The following is a 27283-nucleotide window of genomic DNA, read 5'->3' on the forward strand; positions in this document are numbered from 1 at the left end:
TTTTTTTTGAGACGGAGTCTTGCTCTGTCGCCCAGGCTGGAGTGCAGTGGCCAGATCTCAGCTCACTGCAAGCTCCGCCTCCCGGGTTCACGCCATTCTCCTGCCTCAGCCTCCCGAGTAGCTGGGATTACAGGCGCCCGCCAACTCACCCGGCTAGTTTTTTGTATTTTTAGTAGAGACGGGGTTTTGCCGTTTTAGCCAGGATGGTCTCGATCTCCTGACCTCGTGATCCACCCGTCTCGGCCTCCCAATGTGCTGGGATTACAGGCTTGAGCCACCGCGCCCGGCCTCTTCTTGTATTCTTTTAATGTGGGGTGGTGTTTTGTTTCCAGATTACATGCATAATATCTGCTTACTTTAGAAAATTTGGAAAACAAGAGAGTATCAAGAAAAATTCCATTTACGATATAAGCTACGGGGCAGCTTTCCCAGGCACAAGGGAATGGCACCTCTCAGAATTTGGTAAGAGCCATTCAATTGTCAGAACTAGGTGGTATCTTAAAAGGTATCTTTTTCTCAGCGTCTGAAGTTGAGTTTTAAAAACAAAGACAATGTTTCCCAACTCTCTGTTTATAAATTTACATTTTACAGAATTGAGGCCCATAGAGGCCAACAGAGTTGGCCAAAATCATCCTGGGACAGAGATAGCCCTAGAATCCATTACTTTCCATTTATTCATTACCTTGCATTTGTTATTTTATACCTGACCAAAGTGAGGAGGTGACTTGTGGGGGTGTCAGAGCAGTCTTTGAGGTGGGTCTCATCCCAATGCTCTTGACCTGTTAATAGGTTTTTAATAAGATCTATCTTTTATCATCGCTTGTAACAAAGCAAAACTGCCCTGGCAGAGGCAGGGCACTGCAGGACAAGTATCCAGGCCTGAGTGTTGACACATGGGGTGTGGTTTGGGCTGTGCCAAGGGCCAGTCGTGGTGGTGTTTCTATAGAGCAGCACTATCCCTGGCTCTGTGGTACCCAAACTCTCTGATCTTCCAGGATGTTTTTCACTAACAACCCTTTAATAAATCACTTTCCTGCTTAAACAACTCTGTTGCTTACCATCACAACTGCATTCTAGAACACCTCATGTATGCCAACATTACTTCCCCCTCGGCTCATAGTTGAAGTTGGTTCAAAAGAAACAGCTGGCTCTGGCGTCAGACCCATGGCTGAATGGGAGAAGGGAGCAGAGGGGCAGAGCAGGGAAAGGTCACCCCGACCCAGATGTTCACAGGAGAGAAGGTGGCTCACAAGTGACTCTACCCCAGAAGGCCAAGAATTGACTGGAAAGACAACATAATAGCTATTTTCACAAAGGTGCATGCTTTTTCCTTTTATTACAAAGATTCTGCAGGGATATACCTCCATTTCTAGCGCAGGACCCAGGAATCTGGCCCCATTGTCACAGGGTCTGATGGTCAGGCCTACATCTGAGACTCAAGGATGCAGGCTCAGAAGTAGTGCCTTTGGGGCCTCCTCCTGCAGAAGCAGGAGGTCGGGGGCTTGGCCAGTAGCAGCTTCTTCTTGGCTTCCAGGATATAGAAAGTCTGCGTAGTGAGGCAGCTGACCATGGGGTCAGGGTCTCTCTGCATGTGCCTTAGGGCTGAAACACAGACAGAGAAAGGATAGTGGGCTGCAGGAGGGCCTAGGCCCTGCGGCAGAGAGGTACCAGGCAATGGGGTCAGGACTGGTGGATTTTAAACTATGAGCAAGAGTTTCTTCTAGGAGTCCACAACGCTCTGTTGCAAGCAAGGCCACATAGCTGCTGTGAGCACAGGGAGATGTGACACCCAATGGCTCCTCACCCTGCACCCATTACCAACCACTCACTCCTCTTCTCTGCCCCTCCCTGGCCCTGCGTCCTCTCTTTCCCATAGAATAGCTATGTGTGAAGTTCTCTGACTCCAAAGAGAGGTGCAGCCAGGGACTCAACCACATATGGGAGCCCAGCGCTGTCTCTCCTACAAGAAACCCAAGGGACCCTCCTGGCTGATGAATGGGCTCCATGGTGGTGAGGGTGTGAGTGAACATGGGGCAGGAGGGCTCTGACCAGCACCTCAGAACCTAAGCACCTTGGGGATGAGCCTGCCTCTTCACACTTCTGGATGATCATTTTTGTGAGGCCATCTGCCCACTTTTCCTAACTTCTGAGCATTCCCCACCAACACCGGTGCCACTAAAAGATGCACGGGGGGGGCAACTGGGATGCCACTCACCTGTGTACACCTCCTCAATTTCATCAATCTCTTCCAAGTCTAGGGTTTGGATAATCTGGCCTACAGGGACGCAGAGAAGCACCTCAGAGGCCCTAGGAATCAGTGGGGTCCTGGCTGCAAGTACTCTCGGCCCCCTTCCCAAAACACTCACCATTCCCCTCCTTTTTCCTGTCTTTCCCTCCCTTGGCCACCAGCCTCAGGTTTGAACTTTTCCAGTAAAGTCAAACTTGTGTCCCTTGCTTCTGTGAAGGGTTCTAAGCAAATTGGGCTGGGTGAAGGAGTGGATACTCCTCTGCCCTGAAGAGCTGTTCCCTGGGTGATCTGAGGCAGTCCCCCACCTACCTCTGAACTTCCCCCACTGAGCGGCTCCTAGACCCCTTATGCCCCACCCTTTGTCTCTCTGCTGATTGGTCTCCTAGGACTTGGCACATTCTGCTATGGGAAGGTTACCACCCAACCCGACCAGGAGCTTCCTGCAGGGGAGGGAGCAGGCAGGCACAGGCAGGCACTCCCACCTCCACTCCCACCCCGCAATGTAATTCCCATGGGTTCTGTGTGTCCTCACGTCGTGGGTGCCCAGTCAGTTTAAGGGACCCTACAACAAGGACACAGTAGCTCCAACAAGACGAAAGGCCATACCTGCAAACCACACAGCTGCCCAGCGGATGGGAACCTGTGGGCTCTTGAAGAGAGCCACACACTGCTTCAGGAACCAGAGGGCTTTGTCTGTCTCCTGCTCCAGCTGTAAGAAAAGGTGTCAGATTATGCAAGGGACCCTCAGACCGTTTTGAGATTACACTGGAGCCATCCCCTAAGTGCAAAAATCTGTCAAAACCGTCTCCATCTCCATCCCCTCCTACCACAGCTCCTGAAATCTTCTTTCTTTCATGAAGCCTTCCCGGATTGACCATGCCACAGAGATCATACTCCCTGGCCTTCACCCAGTTTGAGCATGAAGCTCATAGAGACTGGCCCCAGTGTTTGGCTCATACATTTTTTTCTCCTACTCCCAACAACAAGGTGAACCCTATTGTTTAAATCCTGTTTATTTCTATCTTAGTTTAAATCTTCAATCTCAAGGTCATATGCTTTAGGTTGCAAAGGATCATGCCTAGAGCATTCTGTTTAAGCAGAGCCTTAGTCACACGAACACAAAGATGCGAACAATAAACACTGAGAATTCAAAAAAACAGGAGGGAAGGAGTGGGGCAAGGGTTGCAGAACTACCTATGGACTATGTTCACTCCTTGGGGATGGGAACATTAGGAGCACAAACCTCAGCATCACACAATATACCCACGTAACAAACCAGCACCCATGCCCCCGAACCTAAAATGTTTAAAATAGGCGGGGCACAGTGACTCACGCCTCTAATCCCAGCACTTTCGGAGGGCCAAGGCAGGCAGATCGCCTGAACTCAGGAGTTCAAGACCAGCCTGGGCGACATGGTGAAACCCGTGTGTACCAAAATGCAAAAAAATTAGCCAGGTGTGGTGGCACCCGCCTGTAGATCCAGCTTCTCAGGAGGCTAAGGAAGGAGAATCGCTAGAACCCAGGAAGTGGAGGTTGCAGTGAGCCGAGATCGCGCCACCGCACTCCAGCCTGGGCAACAGAACCAGACTGTCTCCAAAAAAATAAATAAATAAAATAAAATGAAATAAAATATTTAAAATAAATAAAAACAAACAGAGCCTAGCAGTGCTGCATGTAATTACGTGTTTTCATACCTTCCATCGTCTGCCTAGGAATGCAGCCCCTTCTACATTCATCAGACTTCCATCCTTGAAGGTTCAAAGGATGATGTGTCCTTCCCTTTGCAACAACCACTAACCCAAACCCTGTCTCCTGCATCTCCTTCCTAGCTCCGATCCTAACTCTCCTCTTTCACTCTGCAGTCTAAGTTCTTAAAACAGAAGGCTACATCCATGGTTTTTCCCAGCTCCTTTTGGCAGGATCTTTTCTTCAAAAAGAAATCTTAACTGGAAACCCAATATCCCAAACTAATAGAAGGGGTGGGGGGCGGGTGTGGTGGCCCTCGCCTGTAATCCCAGCACTTTGGAAAGCCAAGGCAAGAAGATCACTTGAGCTCGGGAGTTGGAGACCAGCCTGGGCAACATGGCAAGACCCTGTCTCTACAAAAAGAGAAGAAGAAGGAGAAAGAGAAGGAGAAGGAGAAGTGGGGCTGCTGGGGTTGAAGGAGGTGGGGAGGCTGAACCTAGCCTGCCTGCTCATCTCTCCCATCTTTTGAAGTTACCTGAGAAACCCTTGGGTTTTTGTACACTTGACTGCTTCCTGAAACTGGTCATGGTCCTTGCTAGATGACCATGACCCTCCTCTCTTGTTGTCCTCCTTTGACTTTCTGCCAGGTTTCCTTTTCTAGTCTCCTCTGTGGGATCCTTGGAACTGATATCTCCTGGGATCTCAGTGTTGACTCATATGCTCCTCCCACCACAAAATTTCCTTAGGAGAGCGTATCTGGGCTTAGGGTTGCAGTCTTCATCTACCACCCAACGGTATGCTCAGGGTTAACCAAACACAGCCCTGTTCTCCAAGCTTCAGTGATACATATCTAACTTCAATGGAAGCACAAACCTGTGGTGTTCTCACAGATTTTAGAAGCTTAACATGCACAAAATCAAGCCACCACCTTCCCCTCCACACCTGTTCCTCCCTCTGTATTTCTGACCTCAGTCCAGGACACCAGCATTCACCCATGTCAGAAGCCAAGAGGCAACTTTTACTTTCACAGTTCACATCAAATCAATCTCCACAACTAGCTAATCCCGCCCATGCCTTTGTCTTCTTGACTTCAGCATCTCTCCCCAGACACTCTATACAGCACAGGCTCCAATTCCATCCCTTGGGAACGTTTCTCTGATCTGTAGCTTGGGTGATTTGTGTGAAATGCACAGCTCTCTAACCATGCTACCCACTTGCTTAAAATATTTCAACAACTCCCCTTGCCTACAGCCTCAAGTCCTGCTCCTCACTGGGCCCAAACCTCCACCTAACAGTGTGGCCCAGCCTCCTGCTTCCGTGTCTCCTGCCCGGACCGGACTGCACACTGACAGTCCGTGAGCAAAGTCAGCCTGAAGATATTTTTTTTTCTTTGATCTATGCAGTATTTTACATTTTAAATTATTTGCCAACATCAGTGGGGGAAATTTCACCCCAATCAGAGTCTTGCTCTGTCACCCAGGCTGGAGAGCAGTGACTCGATCTTAGATCACTACAACCTCCGCCTCCTGGGTTCAAGCGATTCTCCTTCCTCAGCCTCCCCAGTAGCTGGGATTACAGGCGTCCGCCATCTCGCCTGGCTAATTTTTGTATTTTTAGTAGAGTCAAGGTTTTCCCATGTTGGCCAGCCTGTTTCAAACTCCTGTTCCCAGGTGATCCGGCCACCTTGGCTTCTCAAAGTGCTGGGATTACAGGTGTGAGCCACTGCACCCGGCATGGATTTCCTGCTTCTCTTAACAACCCTGAGCCACTTTCTCTCCTAGAAACAATTCATGGGTTCTCAACTGGGGACTATACTGTGTGGAGGGAATTATGGAACTGGGGGATGTTTATGGTTTTCAAAATGATGAGGGGGGTACACCAATTTCTAATATCCCATTACACATTTATGTCTACCAAAATCCTACTTATACTAATCCATGCCTAGAAGTTGGCTCTTTTAGATAACAGAGTAGTTTTTCACAGTTCAACTACATACTGGATTTTCTAGGAGTGCATCTGCAATAGACATCAAAGACTATACTCCATCTTGTTCAGAAAGTCATCAGACTTTCTGGTCTAATCAGACTTTCCTGGTGTCAGGGGAGCTATTAATACAATCGTTTTGGAATTCCCATCACCAATGGTGACCCTTCTTGTGGTGACCCTTCTTGTGGTGACCCTTCTTGTGGTGACTCCTATATCATTCTGCATTTGTAGCAGATCCATTCACAGTGATTCTATGGAGAGGGGCAAGGATTCATGTACATCATTGTCTATTAAAGTAACTGGGCCCTGGCAGGGCGCAGTGGCTCACACCTATAATCCCAGCACTTTGGGAGGCTGAGGCAGGCAGGTCACCTGAGGTCAGGAGTTTGAGACCAGCCTGATCAACATGATGAAACCCCATCTCAAAGAAGAAAAAACAAAAGAAAAACGAAACCCTGTCTCTACTAAAAATACAAAAATTAGCTGGGCCCGGTGGCAAGTGCCTGTAATCCCAGCTACTCGGGAGCCTGAGACAGGAGAATCGCTTGAACCTGGGAGGCGGAGGTTGCAGTGAGCCAAGATCGCGCCACTGCACTCCAACCTGGGCTTCAGAGTGAGACTCTGTCTCAAATAAATAAATAAATAAATAAATAAATAAATAAATAAATAAAAAGTAACTTGGCCCAAGCATTTACATACAGTATTTATATTCTATTCTTATATCATGTTATGCTATATTGTGTTCCATATATTCCTACAGATTATTTTGTTGTAGATTACTTTCACTTCTCCTTTGGAGTTAGGGCATTATATGACTTATTTTGGAAATATGCAAAGGTAGAGGATATTATTTATGAATTTCACTTTAGGAGAGTAAAGGCGGTGTTACTAGATGTGTGCTGTGACAATGGTATGTGGTTTCTGGTCATGCTGAGGAGGCTGCCTGTGCTGGGTCTTGGGGCCTACATCTCTCCTCCGGGCCCATCCAGTCTGATCTCTGGTTAGTGTTTCCTGCATGACCTTGTAAGCATTTGCCTTTTCTGCCCCTGCTCTAATGATTCCAAGGCACTTACATTAATAGCTCCCTACACACCAGGCCCTTCTGCCCTTATTTCTCAGGATGGTTGTAAGGATCAAATTATACCAGATAATGTGTGCTCTGCTCCACACCCCTATGTACAGCATCACCTTGGTCTGCACTCTTGATTCCTTCCCTTTGCCTAAGTGTTACCCTGCCTTATATTTCTCCTTCTGAAGATGACACCTCCTCCAGGAAGCCTTCCTTCAACTTCCAGACTGTGCTGGGTACCCCTCCTTTGCCTTTCCCGAAGTATTCTGAGATTGTCTACTTGTGTGTCTAGCTCCCCAATTCAGACAGGAAACAAGGGGAGGGCAGGAACTATATCTAGGTGCCAATCACAAAGTAGGTGCTTAATGAGTATCTCATCATTGAACTGTTGCTGTTGCTGCTGCCACTACTGCTTCAAACCTCAGAGCTGCAGGAAAAAGACCTAGACCGCTAGGGATGCCATCCTCCCTTGCATAGGAGCAGACAGTGAGCAAGCTGCTGGCTTACCAGGGCTCCAAGAATGTTCCACACATCTTTCTCTGCAAATACTGCTTTCAGCTTTGACCAGCCCAGCATGGCAGCTGTGTGGCAGAGGGCAGACCGGCAGATCTGGGAGACAAGGAGGCTCAGCATGAGGAGCTGAGGAGTGGGACTGGGCAGGGAAATGGAGGGGTGCAAAGAACAGAGACAAGCAGCATCACACTCAGCCTCGATGGGATGGAAATGCTGGTGAATCGACAGGGATTCAGGGCTTAGGAAAAAGGCAGGGGTCCAGGCAGGTTGGCTCTACTTACAACCCCCTATTCCCCCTAATAAGAAGTTTAAAAATTACAGTTCTAACAATTTTCGCAGTTGCTGTGGTGTGACACTGAGACCCAGAGCACTGGAACTATTTAGCTTAGAGCCTTATTCACCAGCCGCATGGCTTCCCACGCTGCCGCCCCCGCAACCCTCCCTGCCCCACAAAACAGTCTCTCTGAAAATAAATTTCCCCAAAGTCTTAATCCCCCAACTGGGTGATCACTGTTCTAAATCAGGGCTGGCTCTGTCAGGAATACCACGGCTGAGTTCACCGGTGGGACTCTCCGCACAAATATCCCCATTCAATCGCTTGCCCAGCCGGACTCAGATGTGCCTAAGAGGCCTCAGTGATGGCAGAGTGGCCTGCTCTGTGGAAACAAGGTGTCCTGTCACAGAGTAAGTCAGCCAGTCTTCAAGTGTTCAAGCTGCAGTTCACGTTCCTGGGTCTCCTGGGCTCAAAGCTGGACTCATTCATTCCGGAATGAAGGCCAGTTCCAGGCTCTCTCTATTCTGCCCACCACACTGCCTCCCACAGGGTCTTCCCGACCCAGGGAGCTCTGTCTCCATTCACAGGCAGAGAGTATGCAGAAAGCAGCATGGAGAGGGGGCTCCTGGAGCCACAGGCAGGGAGGCAGAGAGAGGGACTGCTGCCCGTCGAGATTTCCCTTGTGGGAGAAACACCCACAGTATTCCACTGGGAGTCAGTGGCCAACCAGATGGAGCCAGAAGCTGGAGAAAACTTTAGTGCAAGCATCTGTTCATCTCCAGTCTGTCATTCGGCAAGGTCAGAGACTAGTTGACTCCTTCAGCACCATCCAGTACTGCCACAGCCCTGCCTAAGCACTCAACATGCTTAGCATTTACCTCCCATGAAAACGGGGACTGAAGACCAGGCTCCAAGGCCTGGCCTCTCACCAGAGCCACGTCGGTATTTAGGTCCCTCAGGTGGAGCACCAGGGGGACTAGCAAGTTGAGGATCTGGTGCTTCAAGGGGAAGACAAGGCCTCTCTTCTTGACCTTGGCCAAGAGACTCTCATAGATCTCAAAGGCTACCAACCGCAGATGCTCTGACACCTGGGAGAGAAGACACGCATGCGTGGGGAAGCAGAAGCAATCAGGTCCCTGAGCTCCACCCCCGCCAACCCCACACTCCCCTGTCCATTCCCTCCCTCAAATGACCTGCTCTGATCCCCGCCTGCTGTGGTCTGGTCTCTCGCTCCATCTCACCCCTTCAGAAAGATAAAAGGAGGGCAGGAGCAATCAAGTCCCTACAGAACAGTACCATATTCAAGGTGAAGGGCCTTGAATCATTCTGCCAACTCTGTGAGGGGTTTTGTTTTGTTTTGTTTTGTTTGACACAGGGTATCGCTCTGTCGCCCAGGTTGGAGTGCATGCCACAATCACAGCTCACTGCAGCCTTGACCTGCTGGGCTCAAGCAATCCTCCTGCCTCAGCCTCCCAAGTAACTGGGGCCACAAGTGCACACCACCAGACTCAGCTAATTTGTTGTTGTTGTTAGAATGGGGTCTCACTATGTTGCCCAGGTTGATCTTGAGCTCCTGGCCTCATGTGATCCTCCTGCCTCGGCCTCCCAGTGTGCTGGGATTACAGGCGTGAGCCACCATGCCTGGCCAACTCCCTTATTTTACAGATGCCGAGAGAAAGAAAACGACCCCAGAGGGGCCTTTACCTCCTCAAAGAAGGGCACCAGCGTGAAGGTGAGCTGGATCAGGAAGGAGGAGGAGTGCCGCCAGGTGAGGTGGCTCAGGAGATTCTTCAGCACCAGCAGAGTCTCCAGTACTATGTCGCTGTTCGAGGAGTAGCAGCAGTTCAGCACATACGGCTGGAGGATTCGGAGCCGCCTCACCTGCGGGCGACAGTGGCTCAGGGAACGGGGAGCTGGGGAAATGACTCCTGCCAAGTCAAGGAATTCTCATTTCAAGTCAATTCAGCCCCGCAAATGAGAACCACACTCTACTGTTTTTTCATTCCAGAGCCGGGACTGGCCCAGCATCTGGGTAGCCATCGGAGTGAGTAGCCCAGGAGAGCATTTGGGGAGGTACCTTGCGTCCATCATGAGAAAAGGAGAGAAAACAGAGGAGGCCCCCTCCTCCCACCATGCCATAAGTTTCCATCGCCACTGCCCTTCTCATCCCTGATGATGACAGCAACCTCCAGGGGACCTGGATGACATGTGTGAGATCCTGGGGTTAGCTTCATCTATTCTCTGAAATGACCCATGAAAAAACTTCTTCAGGAGACCTTTCCTGGAGGGAGAAATCGTGAATGGCTCAAGCCCCAACTCCTGTCTGTGGTGCATTGGCCTCATGAGGATTTGCTCTCTTTGATCCCAAGAGTGTGTCCCACCCTATCTATAACTGGACACAGCAGATGTTAGCTCCCCTGGTTACAACATCTCCTGAGAGCACACCCTTAGCCCCTGCCCCATTTTACCATGTTTTCATGCTTCGCAAAGACCTCTAGCATCTGCAGCAGTGGCTTCACTATGGCTGGCTCCTCACTCTTGAACCAGTTTGCCAGAATGCGGGTGGCGAAGTCATCCACTAAGGCTGCCACATCTGGGCACTGGAGCAGCTGGGGAAGGGAGGCCAAGAAAGATGGGCAGGCAAGGAGAAAAAAAATCATCGATGACTTTGGACTAGGTTCCTACTCACTAGTAGGGAAATACTCTTAAGAGTTTAGAATTGGTAGAGAGGCCAAAGCATAAAAGGTGAATTTGCACCTGTCATTCCAGAAGTCATTTATTCATTCTCCAAGTTTTCCTTAAGCATTTTTTTTTTTTTTTTTTTTTTTGAGATGGAGTCTTGCTGTGTCACCCAGGCTGGAGTGCAGTAGTGTGATCTCGGCTTACTGCAACCTCTGCCTCCTGGGTTCAAGCAATTCTCCTGCCTCAGCCTCCTGAGTAGCTGGGACTACAGGATGTGCCACCACGCCCAGCTAATTTTTGTATTTTTTAGTACAGATGGGGTTTCAGAATGTTAACCAGGCTGGTCTTGAACTCCTGACCTCAGGGGATCCACCCACCTTAGCCTCCCAAAGTGCTGAGATTACAGTCATGAGCCACCACAAAACTGGCCCCGTAAGCATTTTTTTTTTTCTTTTTTTTCAGACAGAGTCTCACTCTGTCGCCCAGGCTGGAGTGCAGTGGCACAATCTCGGCTAACTGCAACCTCCACCTCCCAGGTTCAAGTGATTCTCCTACCTCAGCCTCCTGAGTAGCTGGGACCACAGGCATGTGCCACCACACCTGGCTAATTTTGTATTTTTAGTAGAGAGGGGTTTTCACTATGTTGCCCAGGCTGGTCTCGAACTCCTAACCTCAGGTGATCCACCTGCCTACCCTCCCAAAGTGCTGGGATTACAGGCGTGAGTCACCACATCCAGCCCCATTAAACATTTTTGATAAAGGAAACTGTAGGAGATACAAGTAAGAAATGCACTCTGCCCTCAAAGATCCTAGCAATTCAGCTGGAGAGTCAAGACTTAGGTACATGAACCACCTAGTGAACATCTCAAGGCAATAACAATACTACATAAATTAAAAGCAAGTAAAAAATTCCTATAAACAAGTGTTGATTCATCTAGGAAAAGTTTATGAAAGAGGTAGTGGTGGCTCATGCCTGTAATCCCAGCACTTTGGGAGGCCGAGGTGGGCGGATCATCTGAGGTCAGGAGTTTGAGACCAGCGTGGCCAACATGGTGAAACCCCATCTCTACTAAAAATACAAAAATTAGCTGGGTGTGGTGGCAGGCACCTGTAATCCCAGCTACTCAGGAGGCTGAGGCAGGAGAATCGCTGGAATCCAGGAGGCGGAGGTTGCAGTGAGCCAAGATCATGCCATTGCACTCCAACCTGGAGGACAACAGCGAAAGTTTGTCTCCAAAAAAAATTAAAAAAAAAAAAAGAAAAAGAAAGAGGTAGAACTTGAGCTGAACTTGAATAAAGAGAACTTCAGTGAGCAGATGGAAGGGGAACGTAAGCATGTGTGTGTTTAATGGGAAAAGGTAGGTATAGCAAAACAAGGGCGAAATGTAGGGATAAGCTAAGAATAAAGTAGTTGAGGGAAGGGCAACTGGGTGCTGACCCGACTCCAGAGGAGGATTCCATTGGCAAGGAATGTTGGACCTGGGAAATGTGTTATGTTGACAGAAGATCCTAGGAGGAGAGAGACCAGCATGTTATCTTTTGGAGTTGCTCCAGTCGGGTATGGTGGCTCACACCTATAATCCCAACTACTCTGGAGGTTGAGGCAGGACAATCACTTAAAGCCAGGAGTTGGGGACCAGCCTGGGCAACATAGCAAGACTCGCTGTCTCTAAGAAAAGTTAAGATAATTGCTTCAAGCACAGGTAATAAGGGTCTGGACTAGGCCAGGGTAGTGGGAATGGAGAAAGGATGACCCTGAAGAACACTGCAAAACACAGATTTACTGACCTGCTCAAAAGGCAAAAGAGAAAAGTCAAAGACAGTCTCCCAGAATAATAATTTTTTAAAAGGGAGGGGGAGAAAGGAGAATTATTAAGAAATCATTGTTGGCCAGACATGGTGGCTCACACCTGTAATCCCAGCACTTTGGGAGGCTGAGGCAGACAGATCACCTGAGGTTGGGAGTTCGAGACCAGCCTGACCAACATGGAGAAACCCCATCTCTACTAAAAATACACAATTAGCCGGGTGTGGTGGCACATGCCTGTAATCCTGGCCACTCAGGAGGCTGAGGCAGAAGAATCGCTTGAAACCTGGAGGCGGAGGTTGCAGTGAGCTGAAATTGTGTCATTGCTCTCCAGCCTGGGCAACAAGAGTGAAACTCTGCCTCAAAAAAAAAAAGAAAAAGAAAAAGAAAAAGAAAAAGGAAGAAATCCTTGTAATGATCATTCAACAGCGCTGGGGACTCCAGGCTCTGCTGGGTGATATCGAACAAGTGATGCATGTTAGTGTCACCTACAGAGCTATTAAAAATGCTGATTCTTGGACCCCACATCACCCCCAAGATTCTGAGTTAATTGGACTGAGTTGGCCCCCAAGTATTAGGGTAAGTTCTCCTGGAGATATGAATATGCATCCAGCATTGAGAACTCCTGCTCTAAGTGCACATGCTTTGGAATAAACATGCCAGATGGACACCTTGAGTCTGCACAGGTAGGCTGGCTCAGACTTACATACATCAGTACATTCACCTGGATAGACCAGCCTGGCACGCACTCTGTTTAAGGATAGACTAGCATGCACATGATGGAAAACATAATGGAAAAACATGTGTAGTCGTGCAAATGGAAAATCAGGAGTTAAAGTAGTCTTGTAGACAAGAAAAAACCAAACAATTCAATAGGACAATGGGCAAAGGACATGGGAAGGAATTCACAGAAGGGCAAATCCAAATCACAAAATTATATGCAGAATGCTCAAAATCAATAGGAGCCAGGGAGATGCAAACCAGAGCAGCAATAAGGTATTGCTTTACACCACGCCTGTCCAACGCACAGCCCAAAGGCCCCACGCAGCCCTGGACAGCTTTGAATGTGGTCCAACACAAATTTGTAAACTTTCTTAAAACATTATGAGGTTTTTGCGATTTTTTTTTTTTTTTTTTTTTTTTTTTTTAGCTCATCACCTATCATTAGTGTTAGTGTATTTTATGTGTGGCCCAAGACAATTCTTCTTCCGATGTGGCCCAGGGAAGCCAAAAGATTGGACATCCCTGCTTTATACCTGCCAGGAGGACAAACATCTAAAAAAGGTTGAGCTTTGTTGTTAGAAGAGATAGAGAGAAACCCTTCTCTCACACTTCCCTGAGATAAATGTGAATTGTTAGTGTTTCTTTGGAAAACAATCTGTCAACATCTATTACGTGTGTGTGATTATTTGAGCATGCAGAAGGATACATACTTGGTTGCTTGCATTTGAGACACTTGGGAGATGAAGAGGTGGAGGTATAGACTGAATGTAGTAGGAGGGGAGAAGGCAAAAGTAGAAGAGAAAAAAAGACTGCATTTAAAAAATCAGTTTGCGGACCACTTAAGGTCAGAAGTTCGAGAACAGGGCCAGGCGCGGTGGCTCAAGCCTGTAATCCCAGCACTTTGGGAGGCCGAGATAGGCGGATCACGAGGTCAGGAGATCGAGACCATCCTGGCTAACACGGTGAAACCCCATCTCTACTAAAAAATACAAAAAACTAGCTGGGCGAGGTGGCGGGCGCCTGTAGTCCCAGCTACTCGGGAAGCTGAGGCAGGAGAATGTGTGAACCCGGGAGGTGGAGCTTGCAGTGAGCTGAGATCCGGCCACTGCACTCCAGCCTGGGTGACAGAGCAAGACTCCATCTCAAAAAAAAAAAAGAAGAAGTTCGAGAACAGCCTGGCCAACATGGCAAAACCCTGCCTCTACTAAAAATACAAAAATTAGCCAGGCGTGGTGGCAGGCATCTGTAATCCCAGCTACTCAGGAGGCTGAGGCAGGAGAATCACTTGAACCCAGAAGGCAGAGGTTGCAGTGAGCCAAGATCATGCCACTGCACTCCAGCATGGGCAACAGAACGATACTCCTTCTCAAAACTAAATAAATAAATAAATAGGCCGGGCATAGTGGCTGACACCTGTAATCCCAACACTTTGGGAGGCTGAGGCAGGTGGATCACCTGAGGTCAGGCATTTGAGACCAGTCTGGCCAATGGTGAAACTCCATCTTTATTAAAAATACAAAAAATTAGCTGAGTGTGGTGGTGGGTGCCTGTAATCCCAGCTACTCAGGAGGCTGAGGCAGGAGAATTGCTTGAACCTGGGAGGCAGAGGTTGCAGTGAGCTGAGATTGCACCATTACACTCCCACCTGGGCAACAAGAGTGAAACTCCATCTCAAAAAATAAAATAAATAAAATTTTAAAAATAAATAAATAATCAGTTTCCATGGCTTAATTTGCTTGTTTGTATTATATGTGTATATAGATTATTTTAAATAACATTTATTGCTTGATGACTTGTGAGATAGAAAATATCTTTTATATAATAAAATAACATTTTAAAAGCCAAAAGTCAATCAGATACATTTAAAATATATGTACTTGCTTTAGCATGCATGTATGCATGCACATATGAATGTACGTTTACATGTTGCTAATGGCAAAGAAGTCTTCATTAACATCTCAGCAGTTTTCATCTGTCTTTGATTGGCAGTCAGGCAGATCCACCCTAATTTACTCTCTAGCTGAGTAAGTAACTTCTTAAATTCTCTGAGCCTCACTTTCATTCTCTACAAAATAGAGCTAAATAACACCCTTTTCACAGAATTAGAGAGAAATAAAATAACAGAGCTCTGCTGTTTCTTGAGTACACTGAAGAAAAGCACACAACCTTTTCTCTTTTAAATATTTCTACTTGTGATCATCTCAAGGAAATGAATAAAGATAACGAAGCAACAAACAGGGAGTGACAAAGGCTGGGAAATATTAGAAAGCTTTCTTAGCCATGGTCTCTCACTTAACAGATCTTGACCCACTTACTTACCTGGTACCTAAAACCCCACTGGCTTTCCACTTTAGAATCTACTACTTCTCTCTCTGATTGCTAAGAATGGGGTTCACCCATCTTGCTACTGGGGTGTGCCTTCCAGCCTCTTCCCAAGCACGCTGACCTCCCCTCCCCGTTGTCAGCCTGAAACCCCAATCAGGGTGGCAGATGAGCAAACGCTCTATCGTGTGTCCCTTTCAGTTGGGTATCAGACACTTGGGGAAATTCTAGAGTGATTCTCAATCCTAGCTGTATTTCTATAACATCCCTTTAAACCTGGGAGCTTCGAAAACAAACTGATGCCTAGACCCTGTCCCAAATCGATTCAAATAGAAAAACTTGACAGAGAGTGAGGGGTGGGGTGGGGGCTTGGCATTAGCATTTTGGAAACCTCCCGGGAGGATACTGATATGTAGCCAGGGTTCAGAATGACTGCTCTAAAGAGAGTGGCAGCTATCTCATGGTGGCCTCCAGCCCACGCAGGCTTGTGCCTTGTACTGTTTCCCAAAGCTGGGTCCAAGCACTTCCTGTGGCACAGCAACCACTGGAGTACTTTTAGAAAATTAAGACTTCGTCTGGATGTGGTGACTCATGTCTGTAATCCCAGCACTTTGGGAGTCCAAGGCAGGTGGATCAGCTGAGGTCAGGAGTTCGAGACCAGCCTGGACAACATGGTGAAACCCTGTCTCTATTAAAAATACAAAAATTAGTTGGGCATGGTGGCGCATGCCTGTAGTCCCAGCTACTCGGGAGGCTGAAGCAGGAGAATCACTTGAACCCAGGAGGCGGACGCTGCAGCGAGCCAAGATTGTGCCATTGCACTCCAGCCTGGGCAACAGAGCAAGACTCTGTCTCAAAGAAAAAAGAAAAAAAAAAAGAAAATGAAGACTTCTGGAGGGTGGGCACAATGGCTCATGCCTGTAATCCTAGCACTTTGAGAGGGGAAGCCAAGGCAGGTGGATCCCTTGAGGCCAGGAGTTTAAGACCAGCCTGGCCAACGTAGTGAAACCCCCTCTCTACTAAAAATACAAAAATTAGCTGGGTGCGGATGATGCGTGCCTGTAGTCCCAGCTGCTCAGGAGGCTGAGGCAGGACAATTGCTTGACCTGGGAAGCAAAGGTTGCAGTGAGCCAAGATCATGCCACTGCACTCCAGCCTGGGCGACAGAGAGACTCCATCTCAAAAAAAAAAAAAAAAACACCACCAGCAAAAAAGGCTTCTGGGCCTTACCCCAGACTTCCTGAATCCAAGTCTCTGGGGACAGGGCCCAGGAATCTGCATTTTAAACAGCTTCCCCAAGATATGACATTCATAAATTATTGAGATCCACTGGACTAAGCCATCCCCTTCCAGTCAGGGTTCTGCATCCTACATGTCTCATTCCCACACCCTGAGCAGGAGTTCTGCCAACATGACATATATCCTTGAATGTGTATCTCAGTACCCCATACCAACATGTACAGGTCAGCCTCTAGCAGTGGACACCTTCCAACAAGACACCAATGTCCTATAATCCACATAAGGGCACACGACGACACACTGGGATAATATCTGTTTACATCCTAGTATTAGTAATTTATTATCTTCTATCTCTGTGGTTATGTTCAAAAGTAGTCCAGCCCCTGTTAAAAAAAAAAAAAAAAAAAAAATCTGGTGGCTTGAATTTTAAAAGGATCCCATTTAAAGCTGTAGTGGGTCAGAAACTCTGAAATTCTCCCAAATACTGTTGGTGGAAATCTAAATTGGTACAGCTCTACTGGAAAGCAATTTGGCATTATTGTTAAAAGTTATAGAAGACATTCATACTTTTTGAACCAATAGTTCCACTTATTATATTCAATAGTTAAGGAAATAATCTGGAATATGGGCAAAAACTTTTGACAGAGATGTTCATTAAAGTGTTGTTTATAATCTTGTAAAATTGGAAACAGAATGTCAAATAAATTATAGATCATCTTTGTGATGAAACATTATATCACCATTAACATTTACATTTATAGGCCAGGCATGGTGGCTCACAACTGTAATCCCAGCACTTTGGGAGGTTGAGGTGGGAGAATCACTTGAGCCCAAGAGTTCAAGACCAGCCTGGGCAGTATAGCGAGACCCCTTCTCTATATTAAATTTTGTTTTTTAATTAGCCAAGTGTGGTGCTACATGCCTGTAGGCATCGCTATTCAGAAGGCTGAGGTGGGAGAATCACTTGAGAACAGGAGACGGAGGCTGCAGTGAGCCATGATTACACCACTGCTCTCCAGCCTGGCCAAGAGAGTGAGACCTTGTCTCAAAAAATAAAACAAAATTTAAAAATGTATGTTACAAAGAACATGTAATGACATAGACAGATATTTGAATACAGCAGGATACAGAATATTAGTAGAAAATGATTTCAACTATCTCACACACACACACACACACACCTACCTCTGTATAGGCAAAAACCTGAATAAATGTGGTTTCCTCTAGGGATTATGCTTAGTAATGGTTGTATAATTTTGATATACTTTTCCATGTTTTCTAAATTTCCTATTTTCTTTTTTTTCTGTCAGGTGGCTGAATTGTACTGAGTCAATCGCTAAGCAAGGATTAATTTTAAAAGGCTGCTCAAGGCTGAGGTGGCTGAAGGAGAGAGCTGCGCTTTTCTGTAAAGTCAGGGCAGAGTCAAACTGCTGTGAGATTCAAGAAGGCACCAAAGCCCCCGGCTCAAGGTAACCATTAGCCATGTCCCCCAACCCTTCCTAGCAGTGAGTCGGTGACCTTTCCAGGAGACGTCTGTTGGGTGTGACTGTCTCACAGAGGGATCACCCTCACCTGCCCCCCTCCCGCCAAGAGCCAGTCACCTCTGTCAGGAACACAAGGGCCGTTAAGTGATTCTTGCAGTCTGGGTCCTGGAGGAATCTGATGATGGAGCTGAAGAGGGGGCGGTTGTGCCAACAGTTATTGATGACCAGGGACCTACCAACAAGAACACAGTGTTCAGGTGAGGCCTGGGCCGCAGGCCAAGTGAACAGACGACCCTCCAGCCACGGACCCAGGTGCAGCTCACCTTGCCAGCACAGTGACTCCGTCATAGTGTCTTTCAGGATTGACAAGAAGCCACCAGCCCCTACGTCTCTGTATAGAAGACACATAGTCCCCATACCCAGAACTTCGCATCAAGGTCTTCAGGGCCTCCACAGTAGAACTGGAGAAAGGGCCAAAAACAGATAGGAAGTCATTCACCACCTGCGCTCCTCTCCCTCACTGGCCACCTGCCCGACTCCCAAAACTTCCTCCGGATCATGAACTGCTGGTGTGGGACAGCCCCCAGAGACCCAGGCTAATATTTTACAAGCAAAGCAACTGGAACCAAGAGAGATGTGGCATCTGCAAGGTGACACAGGGAGCCAGCAGAAGGGTGGGGAATGCAATCCAGGTCTGTGGACTCGGATGTGTGTTTTATCCACGGTATTGATCTCATTTTGGTGCAGAATCTCTGCATCAGCCTAGTAGGCCAAGTTTAAAGAAGGAGTCTTTTCTAAAAAGTCCAGACAGCTGGACTTGCACCTGTAATCCCAGCAACACAGGAGGCTGAGAGAAGAGGATGGCTTGAGCCAGGAGTTCAAGACCAGCTTGGGCAAAATAGCAAGACCCTGTCTCTAAAAATAATAATAATAAAATATTTTTTTTTTAAGTCCTGGGGGACTTCTTGAAATGACGCATGGGGAACATGTTAAGTGCCCTGGCAGGAGGGTGTACAAAGGGTATTCAGGCCCAGCAGGCTGACACCAAGTCAGGCGAAGGTGCTAAGCTGATGGTCCCTGGAGCATAATCACTAGCAAACACCAAAGGTACCTTATAGGGTCCACACATTCAGCTATGTGTTGCTGATCCTGGCTTATTTCAGTGTCCACTTCAACCACCAAAAAGGAGATCTGGAACAGCAAGGCCATGAACAAGGAGGAGAAGAAGGACTGCACCTCCATCCGCCGACTGGGTTCCAGCAGGAGCTCATGGATGGCTCTGGTGGCCTGGGAGGGAGGAGAAGAGTGAGGCATTATCATATCTTCAACTCATAGGTCCTGTCACCAGGAAACCTCTTTCCACAATCCATCACCATGACAGACTTGCCCAGTAAAACCCATGCTGTTAGAGCAAGTGAAGACTACATTAGTGTAAGCCAGAAAAATGAAGGGCAATTTCTAGAATGTCACTGTTTTAAAGCACTCTTCTAATCATGGTGGTTGTTTTAGTCTCTTACCATCTTTGAAAGTTAAAGAGGAACTGGGAAATTCAGTTCTTCTATCTCCCTGACAAAGCTAAGTCAACTGGAAAACCCTCCCTGCAACCCAACTCCAAGACTGCCATTAGACTGTTCTACCAAACACTGATACCTAAAAGGTCAAGGCCAAAGAGCCCAAGTCAGCCGAGGACAGGAGAGCAGGGAGTCCCCTTCCCCACCCCAGCCCCCCTCTGCTGGCCTTTCCATACAATCAGTGGTGAGATCTCTGTTCTGTGGCTGGGCTCCTGGTCCTTTGATCTCTGGTGTGGAGTCAGCCTCTGGAGCAGATAGTCCATGATCATTTCGTAGCCTTTGGGGAAGGATGCCAGGATTTCCCAGGGCCTGCAAACCCCCCTGCAGAGTCAGAAACCCATGGATGTAGTTACCCACTCCAGGTAAGCCATTCTTCACAAGTCCCACAGTGCTTCCAGGGGAGGGGACTCTAGGCTCCTTTGCCCAGGCCCCTAGTTCCCCTGGTTTCTTCCTTCTTTCTTGTCTCTCTCTTCATTATCCCCTCTCTTTTTCTCCTTCTATTCCTTTCATCTTGCCATCACCTCCAGACCTCCTTGTTCTCTGTCATCTCACAGAAATCTGGAAATGTTCACTTGGTCTGTGAACCTGGTTTGAGAAAATATCTGAGGCCAAAGCTTGTTGACCACACTTGAATGTGTCAGATCAGTGAGAAGAGCCTTCTCTCTGGCCTGTCCAAGCTCTCACTACCTACCCACCCTCAGACCACTGCATCTATCTTCCAGGCTTTCCCTTGTCATCCTTAATATCTGGCATCCTTAATATCTGGCATAATATCTTTCTTCAGGCCAGGTCTGATCACCAGCCCTGCACAGCACCCCCAACCTCACCCCATGCACGGACTCTCTCTCTCCTCTATCACTGGGCACATGCTTTTCCCTTTGCCTAGTGTGACTCCCCTCTCACTTTTACCTGGAAAAATCACACTCAGAAGAAAAGTACATATCTGAAAAGCATTTGCTACAAATAACATAAAATTCTAAGAAAATGTGCTTAGTGTCCTCAAGAAGTCATGGCCTTTTTGAAACAGGAGGACAAAGCATTGAGGAAGTGAAGGTGAGATAAAAGGTGAAGACAGACTTTCACAGCTGGTAAACAATACACAGCATGCTCTGGGGACAAAGACAAGAGAGAAAAAATGAGTTGTCAATGAAAGAATGGCAATGAGACTGAGAGCCAACTTCCCCACAGAAACAGTGGAGAGCAGAAGACAGTGGGATAAACCTTCCAAGTGCTGAACAAAAATAAACATCAACCCCCAAGTTCCCAGCAAATCTATCATTTAATGCAGATTTGCTTTATTTAGAGATAAACAAAAATAGATGGTTTCACCAATTGCGTCTCCCAAGAGGATAAACTCCTAAATAATACCTTTAAAGGTTTTGTTTTTTCTTTCCCCTTTAGGGAAAAGAAAAATAATTTCCTAAGGAAAGTTTGAGATGCAAGGGATGGTGAGCAAATAAAATGGTAAATATGCCTATAAATCTAAACACAATATTAGAGTAAGAATGTGCATAACAGCACTGTTAATAATAGCAAGAAGATGGAAACAACAAACAGTCATTTAAAAAAATGGATAAAACAAGTTTGTAATAATCGTACAATGAGATACTATAAAACAATTAAATAAGCTTGGTCTGGCTGAGTGAGGTGGCTCACACCTGCAATTCCAGCACTTTGGGAGGCCGAGGAGGGAGGATTGCTTGAGCCCAGGAGTTCAAGACCAGCCTGGGTGACATGGCGAGACCCATCTCTACTTTAAAAATATACAAAAAAGAAAAATAAATAAATAAATAAACAAGTCTGGTCTAATAGATGACTTTGCATGCAGTAGAGAATATAAATTTATTTCAAATAGCCATTAAACATATAGTAAAGTTGATAACATTAATCTTCCTAGTCTATACACACAAAAGAATCCCTCAACACATTATCAAAAGGAGAAGACATTTAGATCGTGTTCTCTATCATCCAATAAAACTAGAAAAAGATGATCAAAATATCTAACCACTTGGAAATTAAAAGATTAAAGAAAGAAACCTGTATAAATTTGTATAAATATGTCATTAGATGTTGCAATGGCATTTGGTATTTCAAAGTCTATTTTTTATTTTTCAAAAAACTGAGCAGATTTTACCATTTCTTTGCATTGAAAGCATTGAAAAGCCTCTCTTCTGACTGTTTTGTAATATATGATACCTTACTGTTGACCACAGTCACTCTACTATGCCAGAATTTATTCTTCCTATCGAATTATAACTTTGTCCAGCCAGGTGCAGTGGCTCACGCCTATAATCCCAGCACTTTGGGAGGCCAAGGCAGGCAGATCACCTAAGGTCAGGAGTTTGAGACCAGCCTGGCCGACATGATGAAACTTCATCTCTACTGAAAATACAAAAATTAGCCAGGCATGGTGGCACACGCTTGTAATCCCAGCTCCTCGGGAGGCAGGCAAATTGCTTAAACCCGGGAGGCAGAGGTTGCAGTGAGCCGAGATCGCACCACTGCACTCCAGCCTAGGCTACAGAGTGAGACTCCGTCTCAAACCACCCCCGACCCAAAAGAAAACACTCTACCTTTTGTTAAACAATTCCACATCAGTGAAAAGAAAAATACTCAGCAGACACAGAATAGAAAGACACTTCCTTTTCATGATAAAGGAAATTAACAACAAGCAATCCTAATTTCCCTAGTAAGAGAGTCTACGGAATCTGCTAGGACAGAGCAAGCCCACTCCAGCCTAGCTCTCGCACCAATTAAAACTAAAAACACTGGACAAATACAAAAAACAACTACCTCCCAACACTGGAAAAACAACATTTGAGTGAGTTTCCCAGAATTCTTTTTTCTCTATTATCTTGCAGCTTTGACCCGAAGGTGACCCAAGGGCTGAACTATGCAGCAGGCACAGGCAACAAAATCTCTGAGTTAAACTCTGTCTCTCTGGTCAGAGGACTGGGAAAATGGGTCCTTGTGAGTTGGGGAAGTATGGGTGGGATCCTTGTTTCTTTCTTTCTTTGTCTCTTTCCTCTCCCAAGCTCTGTCCTGAGAGTGACTCCAGATGCAGAGCTGCACAGTAGAAGCATTTGGGCAGCAACAAAAGCACCTAACACAGGGCACTGTGGCCCAGTGAGTGTAGGGATGTGGGAAGCGCTAGTTGTTTTTCTTTTTTTTCTCTCTCTCTTTTTTCTCATTTCATCACCCTGAAGCCAGATCCAGTTGTGCAGCTGTGGCAGCACAGGCAGCTAAAACTCTAAGACACGACCGGGTGCATTGGCTCACACTCATAATCCCAACACTTTGGAAGGCCAAAGCAAGAGGATCCCTTGAGACCAGGAGTTCAAGACCAGTCTGAGTAACATAGTGAGATCCATTCTCTAAAAAATGACTTTAAAAAATAGCAGGCATGGTGGCACATGCCTGTTGTCCTAGCTACTTGAGGGCTGAGGCAGGAGAATCACTTGAGCCCAGGAGTTCTAGGTTGCAGTGAACTATGATCACGTCACTGCACTCTAGCCTGAGTAACAGAGCACAACCCTGTCTAAAAATAATAATAATAATACTTTAAGTACACATTTTAACCATGCTCCATGAGGTAAAGATGTACATAACAGAAATAAATGGAAAGGTCAGGCGTGGTGGATCACACCTGTAATCCCAGCACTTTGCGAGGCTGAGGCGGAAGATCACTTGAGCCCAGGAGTTCAAGATTAACCTGGGAAACATAGAGAAACTCTGTCTCTACAAAAAGTTAAAAAATTAGCTGGGTATGGTGCCACACCCCTGTGATCCCAGCTACTCAGAGGCTGAGATGGGAGGATAGCTTTAACCTGGGAGGTTGAGTCTGCAGTAAACTATGATCATGCCACTGCACCCTACCTCGGGCAACAGAGCAAGACTGTCTCAAAAAAGAACTAAAGAGAGAGAGAGAAGCAAAGAAACAAAGAAAGAAGTGGAAATATGGATGTTCTCATGTTCTCAGCTGAGGAATAAGCTATTTTTTAAAAAAACCAAACGGAAATTTTAGAACTGAAAAATACAATATCTGAAACAAAAATTCACTGGATGAGATCAAGAGGAAAATGGAGATTACAGAGAGAAAAGTTCATGAACTTGGAGATGAATCAATAAAAATTATACAATTTGAAGAACTGAGAAATTAGAAAAAAATTAACAGAGCTTCAGAGACTTATAGGACACCATTTAAAAGTCGAATATTCGTGTCATTGAAATCTTATAAAAAGAAAAAGAGACTGGTACAGAAAAAAATATCTGAAGAAATAATGACCTAAACTTCCCAAATTTGGTGAGAGACATATATTTACAGATTCAAGAAGTGCAGTGAAGTTTGAACAAGATACATCAATCACAAGACACACTGTGATTACATTAAGAGCCCACTTGAGTAAATCACAATAATCTCCCCTTCTCAAGATTCTTAGCTGAAAAAAAGCCCCTTTGCCATTGTCTCAGTTTGTATCGTGCTGCTATCACAAAATCTCATAGACTGGGTAATTTATAACGAGCAGAAATTTACTGGCCTGGCACAGTGGCTCACGCCTACAATCCCGGCACTTTGGGAGGCCAAGGCAGGCAGATCACTTGAGGCCAGGAGTTTGAGACCAGCGTGGCCAACATGGCAAAACTCCATCTCTACTAAAAATACAAAAAAAATTAGCTGGGTGTGGTGGCAGGCTCCTGTAATCCCAGCTACTCAGGAGGCTGAGACAGGAGAATTACTTGAACCTGGGAGGCAGAGGTTGTAGTGAGCAGAGATCGCACCATTGCACTCCAGCCTGGGCAACAAGAGCGAAACTCTGTCTCAAAAAAAAAAAAAAAAAAAGAAGAAGAAGGTAAAATTGAAACATTCTCATATGGAGAAAACTAAGAATTTATCACTCAAAGACATGCTCTAAATGAAATGCTAATGAAGTTATTCAAGCAGAAAAGAAATTTTATCAGAGTGAAAGTTGAAATTTTAACAATGAAGATAAAGCAACAGGAATGGCAAATATATGAGTAAATGTAACAGACCATTTTTATCCCCTTACGTTTAAAAATATGTATGACTACTGAAAGCAAAATTAGGTGGGCAAGGTGGCTCACACCTGTAATCCCAGCACTTTGGGAGGCTGAGGCGGGCAGATAACTTGAGGTTCAAGGTGTTCGAGACCAGCCTGGCCAACATGGTGAAATCCCATCTTTACTAAAAATACAAAAATTAGCTGGGTATGCCGATGCACACCTGTAATTCCAGCTACTCGGGAGGCTGAGGCAAGAGAATCACTTGAACCCAGGAGGCGGAGGTTGCAGTGACTGAGATCATGCCACTGCACTCCAGCCTGCAAGACTGTCTCAAAAAAATGTAAGTAAGGTAAAACAAGCTGTATAGTGAAAGCTTCTACCTTTTCTCAAAATTGTAAAATACTAACTCTAAACAGACTATAGAAGTTTAGGTATGTAAGTAGACTATAAAACTTTAGGTACGTAAATGCCCAGGAATCCACTAAAAATTGGTACAAAGAATCAAAATCTAATAGATAAGTTAAAATAGAATGCCAAAAAAAATTGAAACAATTTGAAAGAATGCAGGAAAGGGGAACACAGGAATAAAAAACAAAGGGGAAAAACAAAATAAATCATAAGATGGTAGACTTAAATCCAAATATATTATTAATTACATTAATTATAAATGATTTAAATACACAAACTAAAAGGCAGAGATTGTCAGATTAGATAAAAACACAAGTCCAACCATATGCTATATTTTTAAAAAATTTAAATATAATTACATGTATTAGTTCAAAGAATGGAAAAAGATATGCCACACAAATACAGACTGTTTAAAAAGCAAAAATGGCCATACTAACATCAGACAAAAGGAACTTCAGAACAAAGAGCATTACCAGGTACAAAGAGGGACATTAATTAATGATAAAACAGTCAATTCATCAAGAAGATGTAGCAATCTTAAATGTATATACACCTAATGAAATACATGAAGCAAAAAATGATAAAAACAAAGGAAAAAATAGATAAATGCATAAGTAAATTGGGAGACTTCAACACTCCTCTCTCAGTAATTGACAGAATATGTAGACAGAAAATCAAGGTTATAAAAGTCTTGAACAACACTGTGTTGTTCTATAACCTAACTTATAGAACACTCCAGACAACAACAGCAGAATACACATTCTTTTTTTTTTTTTTTTTTTTTTTTTTGAGATAGGCTGTCACTTTGTCACCCAGGCTGGAGTGCAGTGGTGGGATCTCAGCTCACTGCAACCTCCACCCCCCAGGTTCAAGCGATTCTCCTGCCTCAACCTCCCGAGTAGCTGGGTGGACAGGCACACACCACCATCCCTCATTAATTTTAGTATGTTTAGTAGAGACAGGGTTTCACCATGTTGGTCAGGCTGGTCTTGAACTCCTGGTCTCAGGTGATCCAGCCACCTTGGCCTCCCAAAGTTCTGGGATTACAGCCATGAGCCACCGTGCCTGGCCAGAATACACATTCTTCGTAGGTGCACATGAGCATTCCCCACAATATACCACATTCTGGGCTACAAAACAAACCTGAACAAATTTTAAAGAATAGAAATCACATAAAGTATGTTATCAGGCCATAATAAATTTAAACTAGAAATCAGTAACAGAAATATACCTGGACAATCCACAAATATTTGGAAATTAACAATACTTCTAAGTAATTCATGGGTGACAGAAAAAGACCCAAGGAAAATTAGAAAAGATTTTTGAACTAAAAGAAAATGAAAATACAATATAACAAAAGTTGTTAGATGCAGATAAAGCTATGCTTAGAGGAACATTCATAGCATTAAAATGCTTATTTTAAAAAAGAAGAAAGTTCCCAAATTAGTAATTTACATTTCCACCTTAAGAGACTAGAAGATGAACAAATTAATAGATAATCTGAATGACCCTAACTACTAAATAAATTCAATCCATAGTTTTAAAACTTCCAACAAATACAACTCTAGATCCAGATGGTTTCAGTATTGAATTCCACTAAATGTTTAGAAAAAAGTAACACCAATTTTACACAATCTCCTCCAAAAAATAGAAAATAAGAAAATAGGCTGGACGTGGTGCTCACGCCAGTAATCCCAGCACTTTGGGAGGCCGAGGTAGGCGGATCATGAGGTCAGGAGTTTGATGTCATCCTAGCCAATATGGTGAAACCACATCTCTACTAAAATATACACAAATTAGCTGGGCATGGTGGCACATGCCTGTAGTCCCAGCTACTCAGGAGGCTGAGGCAGGAGAATTGCTGGAACCTGGGAGGTGGAGATTGCAGTGAGCTAAGATTGCACCACTGCACTCCCATCTGGGTGGCAGAGCAAGACTCTGTCTAAAAAAAAAAAAAAAGAAAGAAAAAGAAAATACTCCCAAAACAATCTTTTGAGTTCAGCATTATCTTGGCACAAAAACCAAAGATAGTACAAGAAAAAAGAGAAAGGCCAGGCGCGGTGGCTCAAGCCTGTAATCCCAGCACCTTGGGAGGCTGAGATGGGAGGATCATGAGGTTAGGAGATCGAGACCATCCTGGCTAACACAGTGAAACCCCGTCTCTACTAAAACATACAAAAAACTAGCTGGGCGAAGTGGCAGGTGCCTGTAGTCCCAGCTACTCGGGAGGCTGAGGTAGGAGAATGGCG

The 27283-nt window shown here is 45.6% G+C and overlaps 1 protein-coding gene across 1 annotated transcript in view; it reads right to left on the reverse strand.

The window, feature by feature from the left end:
- Positions 1-1318: 1318 nt before the first annotated feature.
- The window catches only part of LOC103230343 (maestro heat-like repeat-containing protein family member 7), a 38163-nt gene continuing 12198 nt past the window's right edge, over positions 1319-27283 (reverse strand). The window contains exons 5-16 of the mRNA XM_037985759.2: positions 19781-19925; positions 19145-19320; positions 18357-18494; positions 18151-18265; positions 10245-10385; positions 9854-9973; positions 9481-9657; positions 8655-8864; positions 7497-7598; positions 2855-2957; positions 2216-2275; positions 1319-1602 (exon numbers count right to left, since the gene is read on the reverse strand). Of these exons, the coding sequence (XP_037841687.2) occupies positions 1451-1602; positions 2216-2275; positions 2855-2957; positions 7497-7598; positions 8655-8864; positions 9481-9657; positions 9854-9973; positions 10245-10385; positions 18151-18265; positions 18357-18494; positions 19145-19320; positions 19781-19925 (1639 nt within the window). The 3' untranslated portion in view covers positions 1319-1450. The remainder of the gene's footprint in view (positions 1603-2215; positions 2276-2854; positions 2958-7496; positions 7599-8654; positions 8865-9480; positions 9658-9853; positions 9974-10244; positions 10386-18150; positions 18266-18356; positions 18495-19144; positions 19321-19780; positions 19926-27283) is intronic.

The sequence above is a fragment of the Chlorocebus sabaeus genome, chromosome 25 (genome assembly GCF_047675955.1).
Source record: "Chlorocebus sabaeus isolate Y175 chromosome 25, mChlSab1.0.hap1, whole genome shotgun sequence".
Lineage (NCBI taxonomy): Eukaryota > Metazoa > Chordata > Mammalia > Primates > Cercopithecidae > Chlorocebus > Chlorocebus sabaeus.